This window comes from Alosa alosa, chromosome 20 (genome assembly GCF_017589495.1).
Source record: "Alosa alosa isolate M-15738 ecotype Scorff River chromosome 20, AALO_Geno_1.1, whole genome shotgun sequence".
Classification (NCBI taxonomy): Eukaryota; Metazoa; Chordata; class Actinopteri; order Clupeiformes; family Clupeidae; genus Alosa; species Alosa alosa.
Window position 1 is genome coordinate 17909954 of NC_063208.1, and position 17197 is coordinate 17927150.

Genomic DNA, 17197 nt, shown 5'->3' on the forward strand with positions numbered 1-17197 from the left:
AACACTGTTTCACCCCGCCTCCTAACAAACCACCGCAGTGGATTGGGCCCTCTGCGCCCATCACCTGTCCATCATTACAAAGACACACACAGGAAGTACTCACATCGACCAATCAAAGTGACCCCCCATCCACTGATCCATGTCAGGGGGAGAGCAAAGGCATCGGTGCAGGTGGCTTCCACCGAGGTTATGACGCCCACGGCGGAGCGGGATTGGGGTGTGGGTGGACGGATGAGACTGATGCCCGGCGTGGGCCGCCTTGCGGGCACTTACCCCATTGTAGTGGTGCCAGCTGCAGATGGTCGAGCACCAGCTGGTTGAGCACGCCCTCCACGCTCGCTTCACCCTGGCGCTGCAGAGACGGGTGGGCACGGGTTAAGGAGACGTCGGCGTCAAGAGGGTGGACAAACGCACACATACTCATACACACACACACACACACACACACACACACACACACACACACACACACACACACACACACACACACAAACACACACAGCTACAAGTGCTACAACTGTCACATGAGAACAAACTCCCACACAAACACATGGACAATTAAACAAAGAAACGCCAGCACAATGCCAGCCAGGTCAAAACATTTGGAATCTCAAATGAGGGAAATAACGTTTTCAATCATCTAGCCTCATGTGACCACAACCTAAAAGGGGAAGTGGATGATAAAGCTAGTTTAAATTAACAGCTGGGCAGACTGCTTTTTTTTCAGTTGCATACGATAACGATATGGTAACTCAAATGGCACATTTCAATCGGACATGATTGCTGTGGTCAGTACTCGACTTTTCACACTGCAAGACAAACAACAAAAATATCTGACAGGCCAGAAATCCAATCGAATCGAAGCTAGAACGTTGATTGTAACATCTTCTAATCTTCAAAAAGCAAGAAAATGTGTCTGGGGTATGAATGCATAGGGGATGGATATGCATTTATCACAGTACCTTCTCATAAGTGTATGCTGAAACACTTCACACACTTTGGGCCAATGGGCTTGCCATAGTTCCAACGGCAGCAAAGCTACAGGGGTAAAGAAGTCAAAGCTCTAGTCATCTAGTGATTACATGATTGAGGAAATGAGAGGGAAAGAATATCAAAGAACAAAAAAGAGCATGCACTGCCAAACTATAATTAGCCACATAGCCAAGGCCTGGCACAGCCATCTCTTTTGATATGTTGGCGTATTCACTGGAGAGAGCGAGAGAGATTGAGAGGGAGAGAGAGAGAATGCCAGGAGAGGCGGGGGTGGCCAGGGGAGATGGGGGGGATGGAAGGGCTGGAGGCAGGGTGTTGCTGACTGGGAGAGAGCAGAGGAGGCTGCCTGATCCAGCACTGGCTCTGCCAAGAGTTCCGAGTCCCTTTCTTTCTCACACACACATACACACAAACACACACACACACCTCTAGGGAGTCACTGTGTACCGCTAGAGAGAGGATGTCTTTTATGCATGTACATGCCTCAGTGTTCACAGGTTGAGCTGGGGGAAGGAAGAGGAAGGTAGGGAGGGAGGGAGGGAGAGAGTGGGGGGGAAAGGAGAGAGAGAGAGAGAGAGAGAGAGAGAGAGAGAGAGGAGAGAGAGTCTACCACAAAAGCACATGCTCACAGTGTGATCAGACACACACGACGTACAGAGTCATATGCCCAACTATACACAAACACACACATACCTATATCCAAATCATGTTTAATATATCTTCAAGTAGACAGACATACTGAATGATTTACTATGGTCCTGCAGCTAAAATAGCAATCAGATATGACCACACTGATAAAGGCAACTGGGCACTAAGCTGTGGTCTTAGGCTAGATTAAAGATAGATCTCCACCACCAAAAATAAAATAAAGTCAATTTTTCAGAGTAGCCTTAAAGTAAAACTACATGGTCTAGATTAAACTATGCTTAAGTATGAGCAGAACATTACTCATGAGAACAATTAGGCTAAGTATGCGGGGTCCCTTGGTAGTTTCATGGCTCGAAGCATGTGCAGTAGAAGGAGGGAACCATCTGACAAATGTAAAAAGGTTTCATGTGGACCCTTCAAACAGAAGTAATAAAATAACTTTAAATTGTCATGCATTCCTTCACAGACGTCAAGGCCTCTCTCCACCATTATCCCCTGAAAAAACACTGAAGCCCAAATAACTCCCCCGCACCCCAATGTCCCCACCTCGCATCCTCCTTTTCATTTTAAAAGTACTTCAGACAAACACAAGCGCCTTTATGATCAGCTGATTTCATAATCTTTTGTTGTCGGGGCTTAAATGACTCATCTCTCTGGGGCTGCATTGGGGCCTGCGACTTCGGTGATCAAAGTGGATGGTCAAAGCACCAGCTCCTGCCCCCAACCCCCACTCGCTCTCCTGTCCATTTGCATAAATATCATCTGGTTCTGCCCGGCTGCTTCTGGCTGGGTCAGCTGATTCAGGGTGAGGAGTCGGGGAGAGAGAGACCGTGGCAGAGCCCGTGCAGAGCAGCTCGGCCATTTTAACCGCGCAGAGATGTGGTGGGGGAGAGACTAACGGGCCAGTAATATATGGCTGTGGCGGTGAGTCCTGATCTGCAGCCCACGCGAGAGGCTAGTGAGTGGTTTGTGGAGCCGTACGGTCCCACCCACCCACACACACACACACCTCTGGTTATAGCCACATACACAGAAATCACACACACCACATCAAATTCTTAAGCTCGTTTTCTTTCATATTTTCATATTTCCATAAGTGGATAGTTCCAATAGCCCTGTCTGAATGGCTGTTTGCACAGGGTGTGCCCACTCATCAAGGTACGACTGAGTGAGTGTGTGTGTGTGTGTGTGTGTGTGTGTGTGTGTGTGTGTGTGTGTATATTTATATGTGCTTTTTGTGTATTTTTGGCACTCTACCTGCCATCCATCTGTTCTGTCGATGCCTTCATAATGTGCAGCCTTTTTCATATCAGGATCAAGTATTTAAATGTTTACATAACACATGGCTTTCTCTCTCTCGCGCGCTCTCTCTCTGTGTGCGTGTGTCCAATTCATACACATATTAATTGATATTCACATTCCATCTGTTACATTTCTTTTTACAAAACACTATTTCTGGTCATTGTACAAGACATTTCAGTTGTCACCAACGCATCTAAATTCAACAGGCAGCTCACATTTTGCTCCGTCAAAAGGCCTGTGATTCGAGCCCCACAGCTCAAAGGAAGTAATGTTTGTGTGTGTTGTAGATTGTCTCCACAATGTCCTAAATGCCCTAACTCCAACAGCTTATAGGAAGCTGCACTAGAGCTATGGTGGTATACATGACAATATCACAGGATATGTCATAGGCACTGTGAATACCTACCAAAACCATCTAAAACTGCCCCACTGACCAAACTAAATAAGTTCCAGACTGTTAAATTACAGTATGATCCTACCGAATGCAGCATGTTCTTGAGGTGTGTCTACCTGTGGCATACGCGTGTTCAATGAAATGCGTGCAATCAATAACACCTCAGGCAGTTGTTCAGACAGGTCTGAAACCCTCCAACCCAGAGAAATCAAAGGAAAGAGTTTGCCGAGAGGATCAGAGAGAACATCATAGACAAACTACAGTTGCACATGTTATTAACGAGTTTAAGGTGCAGGGGACTGTAAACCGCCTGACTGGATGTGGCTGCATAAGGAAAACCGACCCCAGACTGAAAGTGCACAACATCAAGTCACAATCCTTCTGGGAGAAATGTCTTTTGGACTGATGAGATGAGACTGGTGCTTTTTGGCAAGTCACATCAGCTGTACGTTCACAGACAAATGAAATACGTAGTCTCGAAGGCATCCTGGAGCGAACCATACAGCCTCAAAACAGTATAATGATCTAAACACGAAGGCTAAAAGCTCCAAAGAATGGTTAAAAAAGTGGACTATTCTGAAGTGGACTTCCATGATTCCAGACCCAAATCACTTCAAACATTTTCACTTGAATAAGAAAATAGCTGCCTGATAATTGCACAAAGCGCGTTACCAAGATGGCCACCGAGTGGAAAGACTTGCCCATAAGGACTTTGGCTGAACTACCAGTTGACAGATACAGAAGTCTTGTTCAGAGCTACAGAAAGTGTTGGCAGTGATTGCCAAGTGTTGGAAGTGATTGCCTCTAAAGGTTGTGCAACACACTATTAGGTGAATAATATCATTTTTGTCAATTTCTCTTTCATTTGTTTCATTAATTAAAACATTCTGTTGAAGGAAGAGTCAAATCAAACGCAAATTTGCATTAAACATGGACTAAAGAATGATGAATGAAATTACTTTCATCATTTTCAAATTATTTCAAAGAAAAACTGAAGTGATTTTCTTTTTTCGTGGAAGGATATCAACAATTGTAGCCACGGCTGTATGAAAACATCAGACACATTGTTCATCAGAGGGTAGACACACACACACACACACACACACACACACACACACACACACACACACATCCAGAGTGCAGACACACACACACACACAGACACACACACACACACACACACACACACACACACACAGGGTTTGGTCAAAAGAAGCCCACAGCCCAAAGCACATGGCATACGTGTCCCCATATGCTGCAGTAAAGAGCTGAGCACAGCCTACAACACAGAGCAGATGCTGTGTCCAGATGCTGGCTACCACTCACCCCTACTGGGACAAACACACACAGACACCAATACACACACACTATTCATCTCTCTCTTTCTGATCGGTCAGTCTCTCTCTCTCTTTCTCTCTCTTCATGCATAAACACACACATACACACCTACGCGCGCACACACACACACACACACACACACACACACACACACACACACACACACACACACACACACACACACACAAACACAAACACAAACACACACACACACACACACACACAGCGTTCTAAAGGATATGATAGTCCAGCGGATGTTGAGGGTGCTGTTGATGAGGCTGCTCTGGGCCAGCAGCCGCTGCTCCTCCTGCTGCTTGGGGCTGCTGAAGCGCTCAGGGACACCGCCAGCACCCTCCCCCTCAGCCTGCGGGGCCAGCACGCTCTCAAAGGCAAACTTATCCACCTGGATAGCCATCCTGAGACAGAGAGAGAGAGAGAGAGAGAGAGAGAGAGAGAGAGAGAGAGAGAGAGAGAGGGAGGAAGGGATTATGGACATGGAGTATATGAATCTTGGAGTATTCTGCTTGAAAAGAACACCTGAGTAAGGTGTGTGTGTGTGTGTGTGTGTGTGTGTGTGTGTGTGTGTATGTGTGAGCACATGATTGGAATGACATAAGTAGAAAGAGATGTGTTGCTGACATTTCCACCTCTTATCTCCGAGCACATTTCCTGCTATAAAAAAAAAAAAATACATAAGCAGATCTGAGTGTGGACAGGTGTGACGAGGATCACGTCTTTACCAAGGGAGCACACACACTAACAAATTTAGCTCCTCTTTAGGCTGTCAAGCATCCATAAGCATCGAGTCATTGGAATAAAGAAGAGGAGAGGAGAAGAGAGAAAGAAGAGGAGAAGAGAAGAAGAAGAGAAGAGAAGAGAAGAGAAGAGAAGAGAAGAGAAGAGAAGAGAAGAGAAGAGAAGGAAGAGAGAGGAGGAGAGAGGAGAGGAGAGGAGAGGGAGAGAGGAGAGGAGAGGGAGAGGAGAAAGAGAAGAGAAGAGGATATTTGTGGGAGTGCTGTTCTTAGAGAATAATGACCTCCAGAATGTGTGTGGTTTGAGCCAAATCAAATGCTGGTAACTGTAAGTATGCGCTCAGTGAGCATCAATAAGACTATGGTATCAGCCGAGGAAAATGAGTGGAGACGCAAAACAGGTGTGTGCCAGTCGGAGATATTCAGACTGGAGGACAGAATTCAGCATCATAGTATGAACATTTTGAAGCACTTGTGGGACAACCATTTTGTGTGAGTCCTCTACTACTGCATCACACATACACACAAACCACCCTACATATGAATACAAATCTCTCTCACACACACACACTTATCAAAGACAGCAGAGATTGACAGGCTTATGTCACTTCCTGTGTTAGTGACAAAAGGCCCCAAGAGTGCAAGTCTTCCAGTCAGTAGGGGCCATCCTGACACACACACACACCTTTGCTTACTCTCCATTTCTCATCTCATCACCCCTCATCTCTTCAGCTGTCACTCTCTCCTTGCCCTTCCCCACTCTTCTCCCCTCTCATCTCTGATTCTCTCGCTCTCTTCCTCCCATCTTTTTCACCTCTCCCTCAACACCCTCCCTCTCTGAATGCACTCCATCCCCCTTTTTTCTTCACCCCTTTCCATCACTACCTTTCAGTACCTCCATCCTCTCTCACCTCTTTACTTCCTTCCTATCTCATCCCTCACTTCCTCTCCTCCTCCTCCCCCTGCGCTCTCTGTCACACATCATCGCCTCTTCGTCCATCTTGCTTTCTGCCCGTCCCCCTCCTGCCTTCCTGTTCACTCCGTCATCTTGTCATTTGTTTTCTTATCCTCCTCCCCCCATCCCCCCCATCCCCCCCATCCTCCAGCGTGTCCCTCAGGTTTCCAGTGTTTCCTCCTCTTCTGCCTCGGTCTGGGAAGATGCATGGACGTCGGAGTGGATGGTCTCGGCTCGCTGGGAACCTCGTCTTGCTCCTCGCCCCCTCGCATCACTTCATAAGAGGGATTCGTGTCACATCAACGCTTCAGCTCTACAGCACGCCTGTCTGGGATGGCATGAATCACCCTTTCTTTGTTTGTGTGTGTGTGTGTGTGTGTGTGTGTGTGTGTGTGTGTCTTTCTTGCAGGAATGAAAAAGGGATGCCAATGAGTTGAAAAAATAGACGAGTGCAGATGTGTGTAGGCTATACTCTGCTAGGTTTTAGTAAAGCAAGGTTTAGTGGAATACCTACGACGGAGTATTATTAGACCCAGACATGGCGAGAAATTAAAGCTTCATTTTTATGTCGACATTAAAATAGACATTTATTCGAGAATAAAGTTGAAATATCATGTCGACTTTAATCTCGGCGTGTCGGCTGATTAAACTCAACATTTTGAGAATAAAGTTAGTTTGGAGAGAGAACGACCGCTCGGAGACGATTGAGAGGAGAAGCGAATGAAACATTGCAGTTTTCTTGAGTGCAACAATGATTACACATAGGCCTACATCATGTAGACAAAACATAAAACATATTAACCTCCGTTGCTCAGCCAAATACTTTCCTGTTATCACGGAGTTACAGGCGATAAATGCGATGGTCAAAAGTAGGCTAAACGTCATAGCGGTTTATTATTTATTTATTGTTATTAAAGAGTGTTTTTCATCTAAAGGTTCAACTTCATGCTTATGCACTAGACAAGGTATACTAAGTGCTCTCCCCAATCCCAGACTTTCACATTGTTTGTTTGTAATGGATGCAAAACAGCCTATTGCTGAATGTCTATGGAGGGACGAATGAAGCTGTCCTCTCGACCAGGCAACCCCATATAGGCCTATAAGTAAATGCACACATATTCCCTCACGGGATCAAAAGAGTATAGGCCTATATACATATCTGTGTTTATAGCCTCCCTATATATGTGCAGGTGAGACATGGAAAAAGCAGTTTTAGAAAAATGAGTTTTGCATGTTAACTATGGAGAGTGACGGCCTGTGGGTCATGAAGGGCAGTTATTTGGATGTGCGGTGGCCTTACCCACGTAAAACAGAGTGAAATAACATTTTGTAGCCTACTATATAAACATGATATCATTGGAAACATGTATTATTCTAGCAATATAATAGTGCATGGTATAACCGCGAGATACAGCGCTTCACGATGACGGCAATGAAAAGATGCAATCTATCTGAATACCTGCAATCTAGCAATCTATCTGAAATAACACCTATTTGAAGTAGGCCTATTATTCATGTCACATAGGCTATTGTGTGTTAGTGTAGGCTACATAGTTTAAATTGTAGGCTATATTTAAACTTTATTTCGAGTTTAATGTCCGCATGTCGACTTTAAAGTCGACACGTCGAGATTAAAGAAGATATCAACTTTATTCTCGAAATGTCGAGTTTAATATCGACATGGCGACTTTAAAGTCAACATGTCGGGTTTAATCTCGCCATGGCAAAAATATTTGTTGTCTTTATGTGTGGCCCTAATACTCCGTCGTAAATACCTGTTCCATCTGATCTTGCATGCAAGCAGATTCCTTCAAATGCGCCACTGACTATCAAAATACCGATGTGCTGTTTGAAGTTGTGCTGCTTGCTGTTAAAGGGAATGACAGATGTCATTCTCATTGGTTTAAAGGATGTTACGACCAATACACACCCATGACTGATTAAGAAACATAAGACCAACCTTTGCGCCAAGCGCTGACGTTTGATAACAAAACCACCCCCAATGTGGACTGGACAAACCCCGAAATTTGTTTAAGCTATTCGCCAGTGACCATGCGTTTTAGATCGCCAAGATATAACCTAACTTTGTCACTTTGAGAGACCAAGAGCGATAGATAGATAGATAGATAAATAGTTAGATAGTGATAGAGAGACAGAGAGAGAGAGAGTAGAGTGTGTGTGTGTGTGTGTGTGTGTGTGGCGGGTGGGTAATTATGTGTAAGGTATACTCAGTGGTATGAATCAGTGTCTTGCGGCTGACAGGCAATCAGTAAGCAGCCAAAAGAAATATAGCCTGCTTTTCCCCAGTGTCATCCATCCATAACACACACACACACACACACAAAATCCACACCCACACACAAAATCCAGCATTGCCCACCAATACATTATTTATCTAGCAGGCGTGCATATACCTGCAGGCACAGTGAGGTGTGTGTGTGCGTGTGTGCGTGTGTGTGTGTGTGTGAAAGAGAAGGAGGAAGTGTGTGCTTTACTTCATGCACTGTTGTTACTTGGATTGACAGTCCCCATTGGGGGATAAAGCCATCCAAGTCTCCCCACATACTTCATGGGGATGCAAGGTAAGGGGAGGGAGGGGGGGGGATTGTTGACAGAGGTCCTTGTGACTCCAGGAAAGATAAGTACTTGAAATGCATGACAATGTCCTAACACCATCACCCCTCTTCGCACAAAGATGCAGAAACCTGTCCTGTAAGGGCCGCATCCATAATGCACAGTATGCATAATGCATCAATCTTTTGTGTTTCTCGCTCTCTTTTTTTGTGTGTGAGTGTGAGTGTGAGTGTGTGTGTGTGTGTGTGCGTGTGTGCGTGTGGTGTGTGCGTGTGTGTGTGTGTGTGCGCTTCTCTTTCTCTTTGTATGCGTGTTTCCCTCTCTCTCTCTCTCTCTGTGTGCATGTGTATGTGTTTCCCTCTCTGTGTGTGTGTGTGGTCTCTCTCTCTTTGTACAGTATGTGTGTTTCTCTCTCTCTCTCTCTCTCTCTCTTTGTGTGTGTGTGGTGAATGACATCATAGGTAGCACTTAACCTAAAGCTTGTATCTACAATAATTCACAGCTCTCTCCCAACGTTGACGGGGGAGCTCATAAAACTATATAATTGCTACAGTGTCCATAATGACTTCATTAAAATGCACCGTGAATACACTTATTATGCATTAGACGTAGGCTTTCACGAGAGCAGTGCTTCCAATACGAGCCGCTGCTAAAACACTAGACAAGCTGGGAGTCGCAGTGAGGAGAGGCAGGTACAGGAACAACTGATTAAAAACAGAGATGCAGATAGTGGAGAGAGAAAGAGAGAGAGAGAGAGAGAGAGAGAGAAGAGAGAGAGAGAGAGAGAGAGAGAGAGAGAGAGAGAGAGAGAAAACAGATGGAGATGATGAAAACAGAGAGGAGTGAATGGGGAGGAGGGGAAAGGGAGAAAGAGGGAGAGATGGGAGGAGAGAAGGGAGGAGAGATGGGAGGAGAGAAGGAGAGTAAGAGACGGGCAAAGACTGTGAGAGAGCGCCGCCCCGCTCAAGATTCAGATGCACGGCAGGTGGGATCCAAGAATAGAGACGGACAGCCCGCACAGACAGACAGACAGGCAGGCAGGTCAATGATAAATTATGAGAGGACGTTTGTGTGTGTGTGTGTGAGAGAGAGAGACAGAGAGAGAGAGCAAGCGGGAGAAGGGAGAAAGATTATCCTAAAACTGATAAATCTTAAGAGATGAAGACCAGACACAGTGGTATGGGTCAGGTGGAACATAAGTGGGCAGTCTGTCTGCCTTAGCGGACAGTGTTCATATGAACGCTCCCCAGCCCTCTGCTTTTAGCACACACACACACACACACACACACACACACAGCAGCAGTGACTGAGCAGAGCTGAGGCCACGGCAGTACTGACACTCATCACATATTTGTTTTCATCTGGTTCTCACATTTTTCTTCTCAGTAAGAGGTGTGTGTGTGTGTGTGTGTGTGTGTGTGTGTGTGTGTGTGTGTGTGTGTGTGTGTGTGTGTGTGTGAGAGAGAGAGAGAGAAAAGAAAAAGGGAGTCAGAGAGAGGTAACAGAGACTGGCAGCTACTTGAAGGCTTTCATGCCATCTCTCTCCCCATCAGTGAGTGCTCAATCCACCCCCCGCCTCTCATAATCCTGCTCATCTGTGCTGTGGTGATTGACACATCACTCTCCCCCCCTCGAGTCCCTCCGGTGCTGATGCTGCGATGTTCGCCACTTCAAACCCCACTGAGAGTCAGTGGTGGAGCGGAGAACAAGCATTGCTTGACAGATCGGAGCACACACACCCACCCACACAAACCCACACGTAAGCATGTGAGCGTGCGTGCACACACACACATAAGCATGTGAGCTTGCGTCCGCACACACACACACACCTGATGACTCATGTATAACATTCATAAACTGTGACTGAACACTTTTCATCACTTACGGAATTTCATTGTGTACAAGACATTTAGCATAGCCCTTCAATCAGCTAAGGCTGCTGAGTCTGTGACAACCAGCTATGAGAACCTGAAAGTCAATCCGCTTCTGGAATTCATGACTAGCATGTGAGGGGAATTGAAAAGGAGTGACAGCTACCGCATGGAAACTAACAATCCCTTTTCAGACAAGCCATTGAGAGTCAGCTTCAAGTTAATTAGGTAAGGGCAAAACAGGAGAATGAATTAGCCCGAGTCAACAGTGAACTGCCAGTACTGAGCCCCAATGCAGGAAAACGTCTCATATTTGCATCTCGTCTTTCGTGTCAGAGAGAGTGTGTGATGAAGAGAGGGAGGAAGAGTGTGAGGAAGAGTGTGAGGAAGAGTGGCATGCAGGGGCCGGAACCTTGATCAGAATGCTGGAGGCCAAGTCAGACAGTAGAATTGCTACCTGCCACAGCAGACTGAACACAACTGCCATTTCAAATGGCGACTTTATAACAGACCAGCGCATCTCAAATGACTGAATGGCAATGTCAAAGTAAAATGACACTAAAAATAAATACAAATTTCAAAGAACTTCACCCATTCAAGTGTACGCACAGATTCCAACAATCTAAGCTGATTAAATCTAGGCCCATTCTGTAATCAAATTAGGGCTGCACAATTATTGCAATCACCATTTGAACCAATGCAATTATCTAATCGCAAAGGCTATAAACAATTACACATGGTTAATCTCATCACATTAAATATTTAAATTGACAGTGAAGCTCACCGATCAGGAGTGCTTTGCTTCTCATGCTCTAGGCATGCTATCCCATCAGAAGTGGCACAACTTCAGGAGACATTCGCAACATTGAACTGAACCTTGACATTGACATTCAAAAATCATATTAAAAATCGCCATCACAATATCTGTGTTAATTCTTCCCAAATTGTGTAGCCCTAAATTAAAAGCAAAGAAAAACCACACTAACGGAGTGCAATAGCACACAGCGCTAAGAGTAGGGATATATTAAGGAGCCCGAGACCCTTTGACCTTTTCATCATCGGCTTCTGTCTGTAGTGTCAAACAGTGCAGTTAGTGGGCTAAAGCTTTGTGCACCGTCTGCTGCCCTGGAGAAGCACCCCAGGGGAAATAAAGTGGAGCAACAGATCTTTGAGGGGGCATCTTCTCTCCACTCAGTAATAACCCAATGATTTTACAACAAAACACACACACACACACACAAGTGCATTAATCAGGACAAATATGGTAATCCCTGCCTTTTGGCTGTTGAAAGGTGCAGTAGGTGGTGCTCTATCAAGGTGAGCCTGAAACGTCTACAAGCTTCTTACCCCAAGCTGTCGCCAAAACAAGGAAACCAAAAGCTCCATTCTTGTGCCACCCGCTAACTCGCTAGCACCAAAGAGCAGAGAGAAGAGTGCATGCTGGGACACTGGAGGAGTGTGTGATGGGACTGCAAGGGCTGCCTGGAGCTTTGATGTCAGCTTGTGGTTCGTCTTGTGGGAGCGAAATTTCATATTCATGAAAGCGGGACTTTGGTCAGCTTGCTCACCTTTGAAGCGGCATGCAAAATGACAGCTCGGCTACACACACGCACGGGCAGGGAGAGAAAAGGTCCCGCAAAGCCAAGACCCATTGTGTGTGGGACAAGACAGATAACATACCCAGAGAGACTAGCACACGCCATGTATGCGAACACACACACTTTTTGAACACACACACACCTTTCCTATTATCTACCCCATTCAGCTCTACTCAACCTATTCAGAGGCACATTAAGCATAAAAGACCTGGAGACTCATACATTTCCGTCCCTTTTCTGTCTTTGCCGTACTTTCTGTTTCCACCAGACGCGCACCTCAAAGCCCAAGCACAAATTACACAACAATTAGGGCCTGTGAAGCCGAAGCAAATGGAAGACTTGTGCTTTCATGGCACGGGCCTTTAAAGATTAGGAGCATCAGGATTATGGCACCGGCAGACTTCAAACGAAGCCGCTCTACCATCCGTCTTCATCATTCTAAACAAACACACACACACAGAGAAAAAACACAGTGCTTGAAGGTTGGTCTGAAATGCTCTCTGTTGGCAACGTGACTGGGGTTTGGCACCTAAAGTATATGGCTTCAAACAGGCACGTCTGATGGTCGAAGCAGATGTAACAGGGCCCCACACACACACACACACACACACACACACACACACACACACAATATACGTATTAAAGCAAAAGCATTCTCACACACACATACAAACACATCAAGTCACACACACATACAAACACATCAAGGCACACACACACACACACACACACACGCAATGGGCTTCATCACAGGTGTGTCTGGCCCTCGTACCAGCCATGGCAGCACTTGTGCTTGGCAGGTTTTGATGTGGCCAGCCTTTGATGAACCAAACATAAGACTAATTACCTCCCTTTCAACACAAACACACACAGGGCTGCACAGATCAGGCCTAATGCTGAGTTAATTGGCACATTTAATTTTCAATCCTCGCTAATGCTTAAGATGATGTGAACGTGTATGTGTATGTGTGTGTGTGTGTGTGTGTGTGTGTGTGCGTATGTTTGTGTTAAGAGGGACTACTCTGAAAAAGAGTGAGGGGGGCACAACATGGCAGCCTCGTTCCGTCCTGCACTGCTGGTGGGGGTGATTGGGCCGCTCTCTGCAGAGATTGGATCGCATCAGTGGGGCAATCTGCTCTATTACCCAGCTTTTAATAACAGCCAGAGAATGGCAGGAAACAGAAGAGGGATATAGAGTTTGTAATCACACACACCCACATCTCATATAAATTCTCAAAGACTCAAACCCCTTGGAGAAGTAAACAGACCAGATGTACACGTGAATAGGATGTACACACGAGAGATATATCATTATTTTTTTTCGTTGTTGTTTGTGCATTCTTCTTTTTATTAGTTTGTTCTTTACTCTCTTCTTTAGTGCAGATATGTCTCCACATCTCACTTGAGTCTCCATTATTCATTCCCCGCACCGCCTGCCTGAAGTGAAAAGCACAAACACGGAAAAATTGACAATGGGCCTACATATAATCATCCTCCAGGGATCCACACACACACACAATACTCTTGACACAGATTTACTGCGATACATGCTGTGGAGGTGAGTGAATGTGGATGTGGATAACACACGGAGCAAAGCTACAGCGCATAATGTTAGGTGGTGCAGGGAAGGTAAAAAGCCCAGTGCACACTGAGGCGTGGTTCCTCTGGTATTCAGACGGAGACGCTGGGCGACCATCCGCAAGCACTCACCTCCTGTGGACGTGGAGGTCTGGGATGCATGAACACATAGGAACACACGCATTCATGTGAATAAACACAGACAGACAGACAGACAGACACAGACACACACACACAAACAAACAAACACACACACACACACACACACACGCACAGTTCTATACTGTTTGATAAGCCCTCAACAGCTGCAACTGACTGAAGTGACTGCGTGTTGGACCAGCAGGGCAGAGTCGGCTGTGCAAGGCTCTTGTGTGGTGGGAGTCTCGACGTTCCTTCCGGGTGGATGTGTTGTGTTCTAACTGGTCAAATGAAAAGCAGAACCAAGCTGGGGAAGAGCACAGCAGAACGGTGTGGTGCCGCAGTCTGGTGGGGGGGGGGGGGGGTGGAGAGCCGTCTAGTAACACCAGTGTCTGCTAACATAATGTAGCACTCAACTCAACTCAGGGGAGGAGAGAGAGAGAGAGAGAGCGGAGAGACAGAGAGAGAGAGAGGAGAGAGACAGAGAGACAGAGAGAGAGAGCGGAGACCGAGAGATGGAGATAGAAAGACGGACAAAGCCAATAGCAAAAATGGCAATGGCAAAAAAAAAAAAAAAAAAAAAAAACAGAGAAAGATATTACAGAAAGACAGAGATTAAAGTGCAAGGCGTATTTTGAAAAGGCAGAGGCAAATAGAGACAGAGTGATGAGAGAGACCGAGCGAGTGAGCGATGAGAAAGAGAAACGCATCAGAGAAAAGGAAGGGGAAAAAAAGCGCCTCCGCAGAGAGTTCTCCAGGCAGCCAGGCAATCGGGCTGAGGAGTGTGGCGAGAGAGGGAGGGCAGAGAGGAGAACAGAACGCGATAGGGGGATAGAGGGAGGGAGGGGAGGGGAGGGAGGTGTGTGTGTGTGTGTGTGTGTGTGTGTGTGTTCTATTTATAGTGCACGTGCCAGCGCTGTGGGCTGGCTGGGGAGGGGAGCGGCGCTCGGCTGCTCAGAGTCGGGCGGGAGCAGTGGGGTATTTTTAGCAGCTGCGGCTGACTCCCCGTAACACCCGGTTGCCGGCAGTTGCATCGACAGCAGCAACAGCAGCGGTGGCAGTGCCAGCCACCACCCTGTTTAGACTAGAGAGCCGAATAGCTATTACGGCAAATAGATCCATACGAATTGTTGACACACACACAAAGTAACACACACACACACACACACACACACACACACACACACACACACAGAATCGTGCGGTAGACACATTTCATACCCATTACAACAGACAGACACACTGATGCTGCAAAATGATCAGATACAAAATCAAGATAGATGGCTTCTCTCTCTCTCTCTCTCTCTCTCTCTCTCTCTCCCTCTCACACACACATACACACCTCCCTCTCTCCTCCCTCCCCTCCCTCTCTCTATCCCCCCACACACACACACACACACACACACACACACACACGACAAACTGTACGGACACATGCACACTCACGTAGGGCCTGTGTACAATGAAAAAAAAAGGAATTAGACGAACCCAAACCCACAGACAGAGACAGGCACAGTCTGCTTCTGACCTCCCCCTCTCAGACACACTCAAGAACCTCATCAGAGACACACACTCCATTAGGGAATGTTTCAGTCAAATGGAAAATGGAATCATTACATTTAAGCCTGCACCATTGATACGATGACCCGCATTGTGATACCATGGGAATGCATGTGGATGGGGTGTACTCCAGGAGGTTTGCTGTGTGTGTGTGTGTGTGTGTGTGTGTGTGTGTGTGTGTGTGTGTGTGTGTGTTTGCCTAGGCATTTTCCATCCCTGCAGGGATGAGCTCCTGCATTCAAAATTTTCCTGTCCAGAGCCTCTTCCATTGCTTTATTCCACATGTACAGGTGTCAAAAGCAAAAGGCACACAAGCACACACACACAAACACACACACACACACACACACACACACACACACACACACACACGAACGCATTCACACACGCATGCAGGCACCCGCAACATGTGCAAAAAGCATTCCATGAATCTTTGCCCTCTGACAGGAAGGTTCCTAGACATTGATTTGCACTGACTGAAGAGAACAACTCATACTCTCACATGATCACGTGAGCGCACATGAGCTAAATATAGCATACACCAACGTGGAGTGAAATAGTATTAGTTATATTTAGTTCTACTAAATCATATATATATATATATATATATATATATATATATATATATATATATATATATATATATATATATATATATATATATATATACACACACCCAATATACATACCGCACATATTACACAAAGCAAAAAAGGCATAGAGAGAAAGAGAGAGAGAGAGAGAGAAAAAGAAAGAGAGATAGAGAGAGAGAGTTGAATATTTTTTCATCGACCATGCAAGATGCAAATAGATGTAGGAGACAAGTTGCCTGGGCAACCAGCATTGTTTGAGAGACAAGACTCACACACACACAAACACACACACACACACACACACACACACACACACACACACACACACACACACACACACACACACACACACACGTGCCAAAAGGCAGAACATTACGTTCAGGAAAGTGGCTGTGTACATTTTCTGCAAGACTGCAGGGCTCTGTGGGTGTCAATGTCACTTGAGAGTATCAGGCAGTAGGGTCACACACACACACACACACACACACACACACACACACAAACACACCTGTGAGCATGCTTGAAAAATATAGAACCAGATAGATTGGAAGGGCTTAGAAATTGTACGCAATCATTGTGTATGTGCACACATACATGTATGTGTGTGTGTGTGTGTGTGTGTGTGTGTGTGTGTGTGTGTGTGTGTGTGTGTGTGTGTGTGCGTCGTGCGCGTGTGTGCGTGTGTGTGTGTGTGTGCATGTGCGTGCATGTGCATGTGCGTGTGCGTGTGCGTGTGTGTGTGTGTGAGAGAACAAATGCCTTCTCGCTGCACCTTCATGTCTCCCTCAGGCCAGAACACAAAGAAAGTTCCCATCAATCATGCGCTCACAGCAGAGGGGGGAGTTGAACTGGATGTTAATTCTAATTGAATGTGCTTTGAGAGACACCCTGACGGGCTCGACT

The 17197-nt window shown here is 46.0% G+C and overlaps 1 protein-coding gene across 2 annotated transcripts in view; it reads right to left on the reverse strand.

Moving 5' to 3' along the window:
• The window catches only part of trappc9 (trafficking protein particle complex subunit 9), a 231958-nt gene that overhangs the window by 71897 nt on the left and 142864 nt on the right, over nucleotides 1-17197 (reverse strand). For both annotated transcript variants that reach the window (XM_048229439.1, XM_048229438.1), the window contains 2 exons: nucleotides 4917-5091; nucleotides 274-364 (listed from right to left, as the gene is read on the reverse strand). In XM_048229439.1, the coding sequence (XP_048085396.1) occupies nucleotides 274-364; nucleotides 4917-5091 (266 nt within the window). The remainder of the gene's footprint in view (nucleotides 1-273; nucleotides 365-4916; nucleotides 5092-17197) is intronic.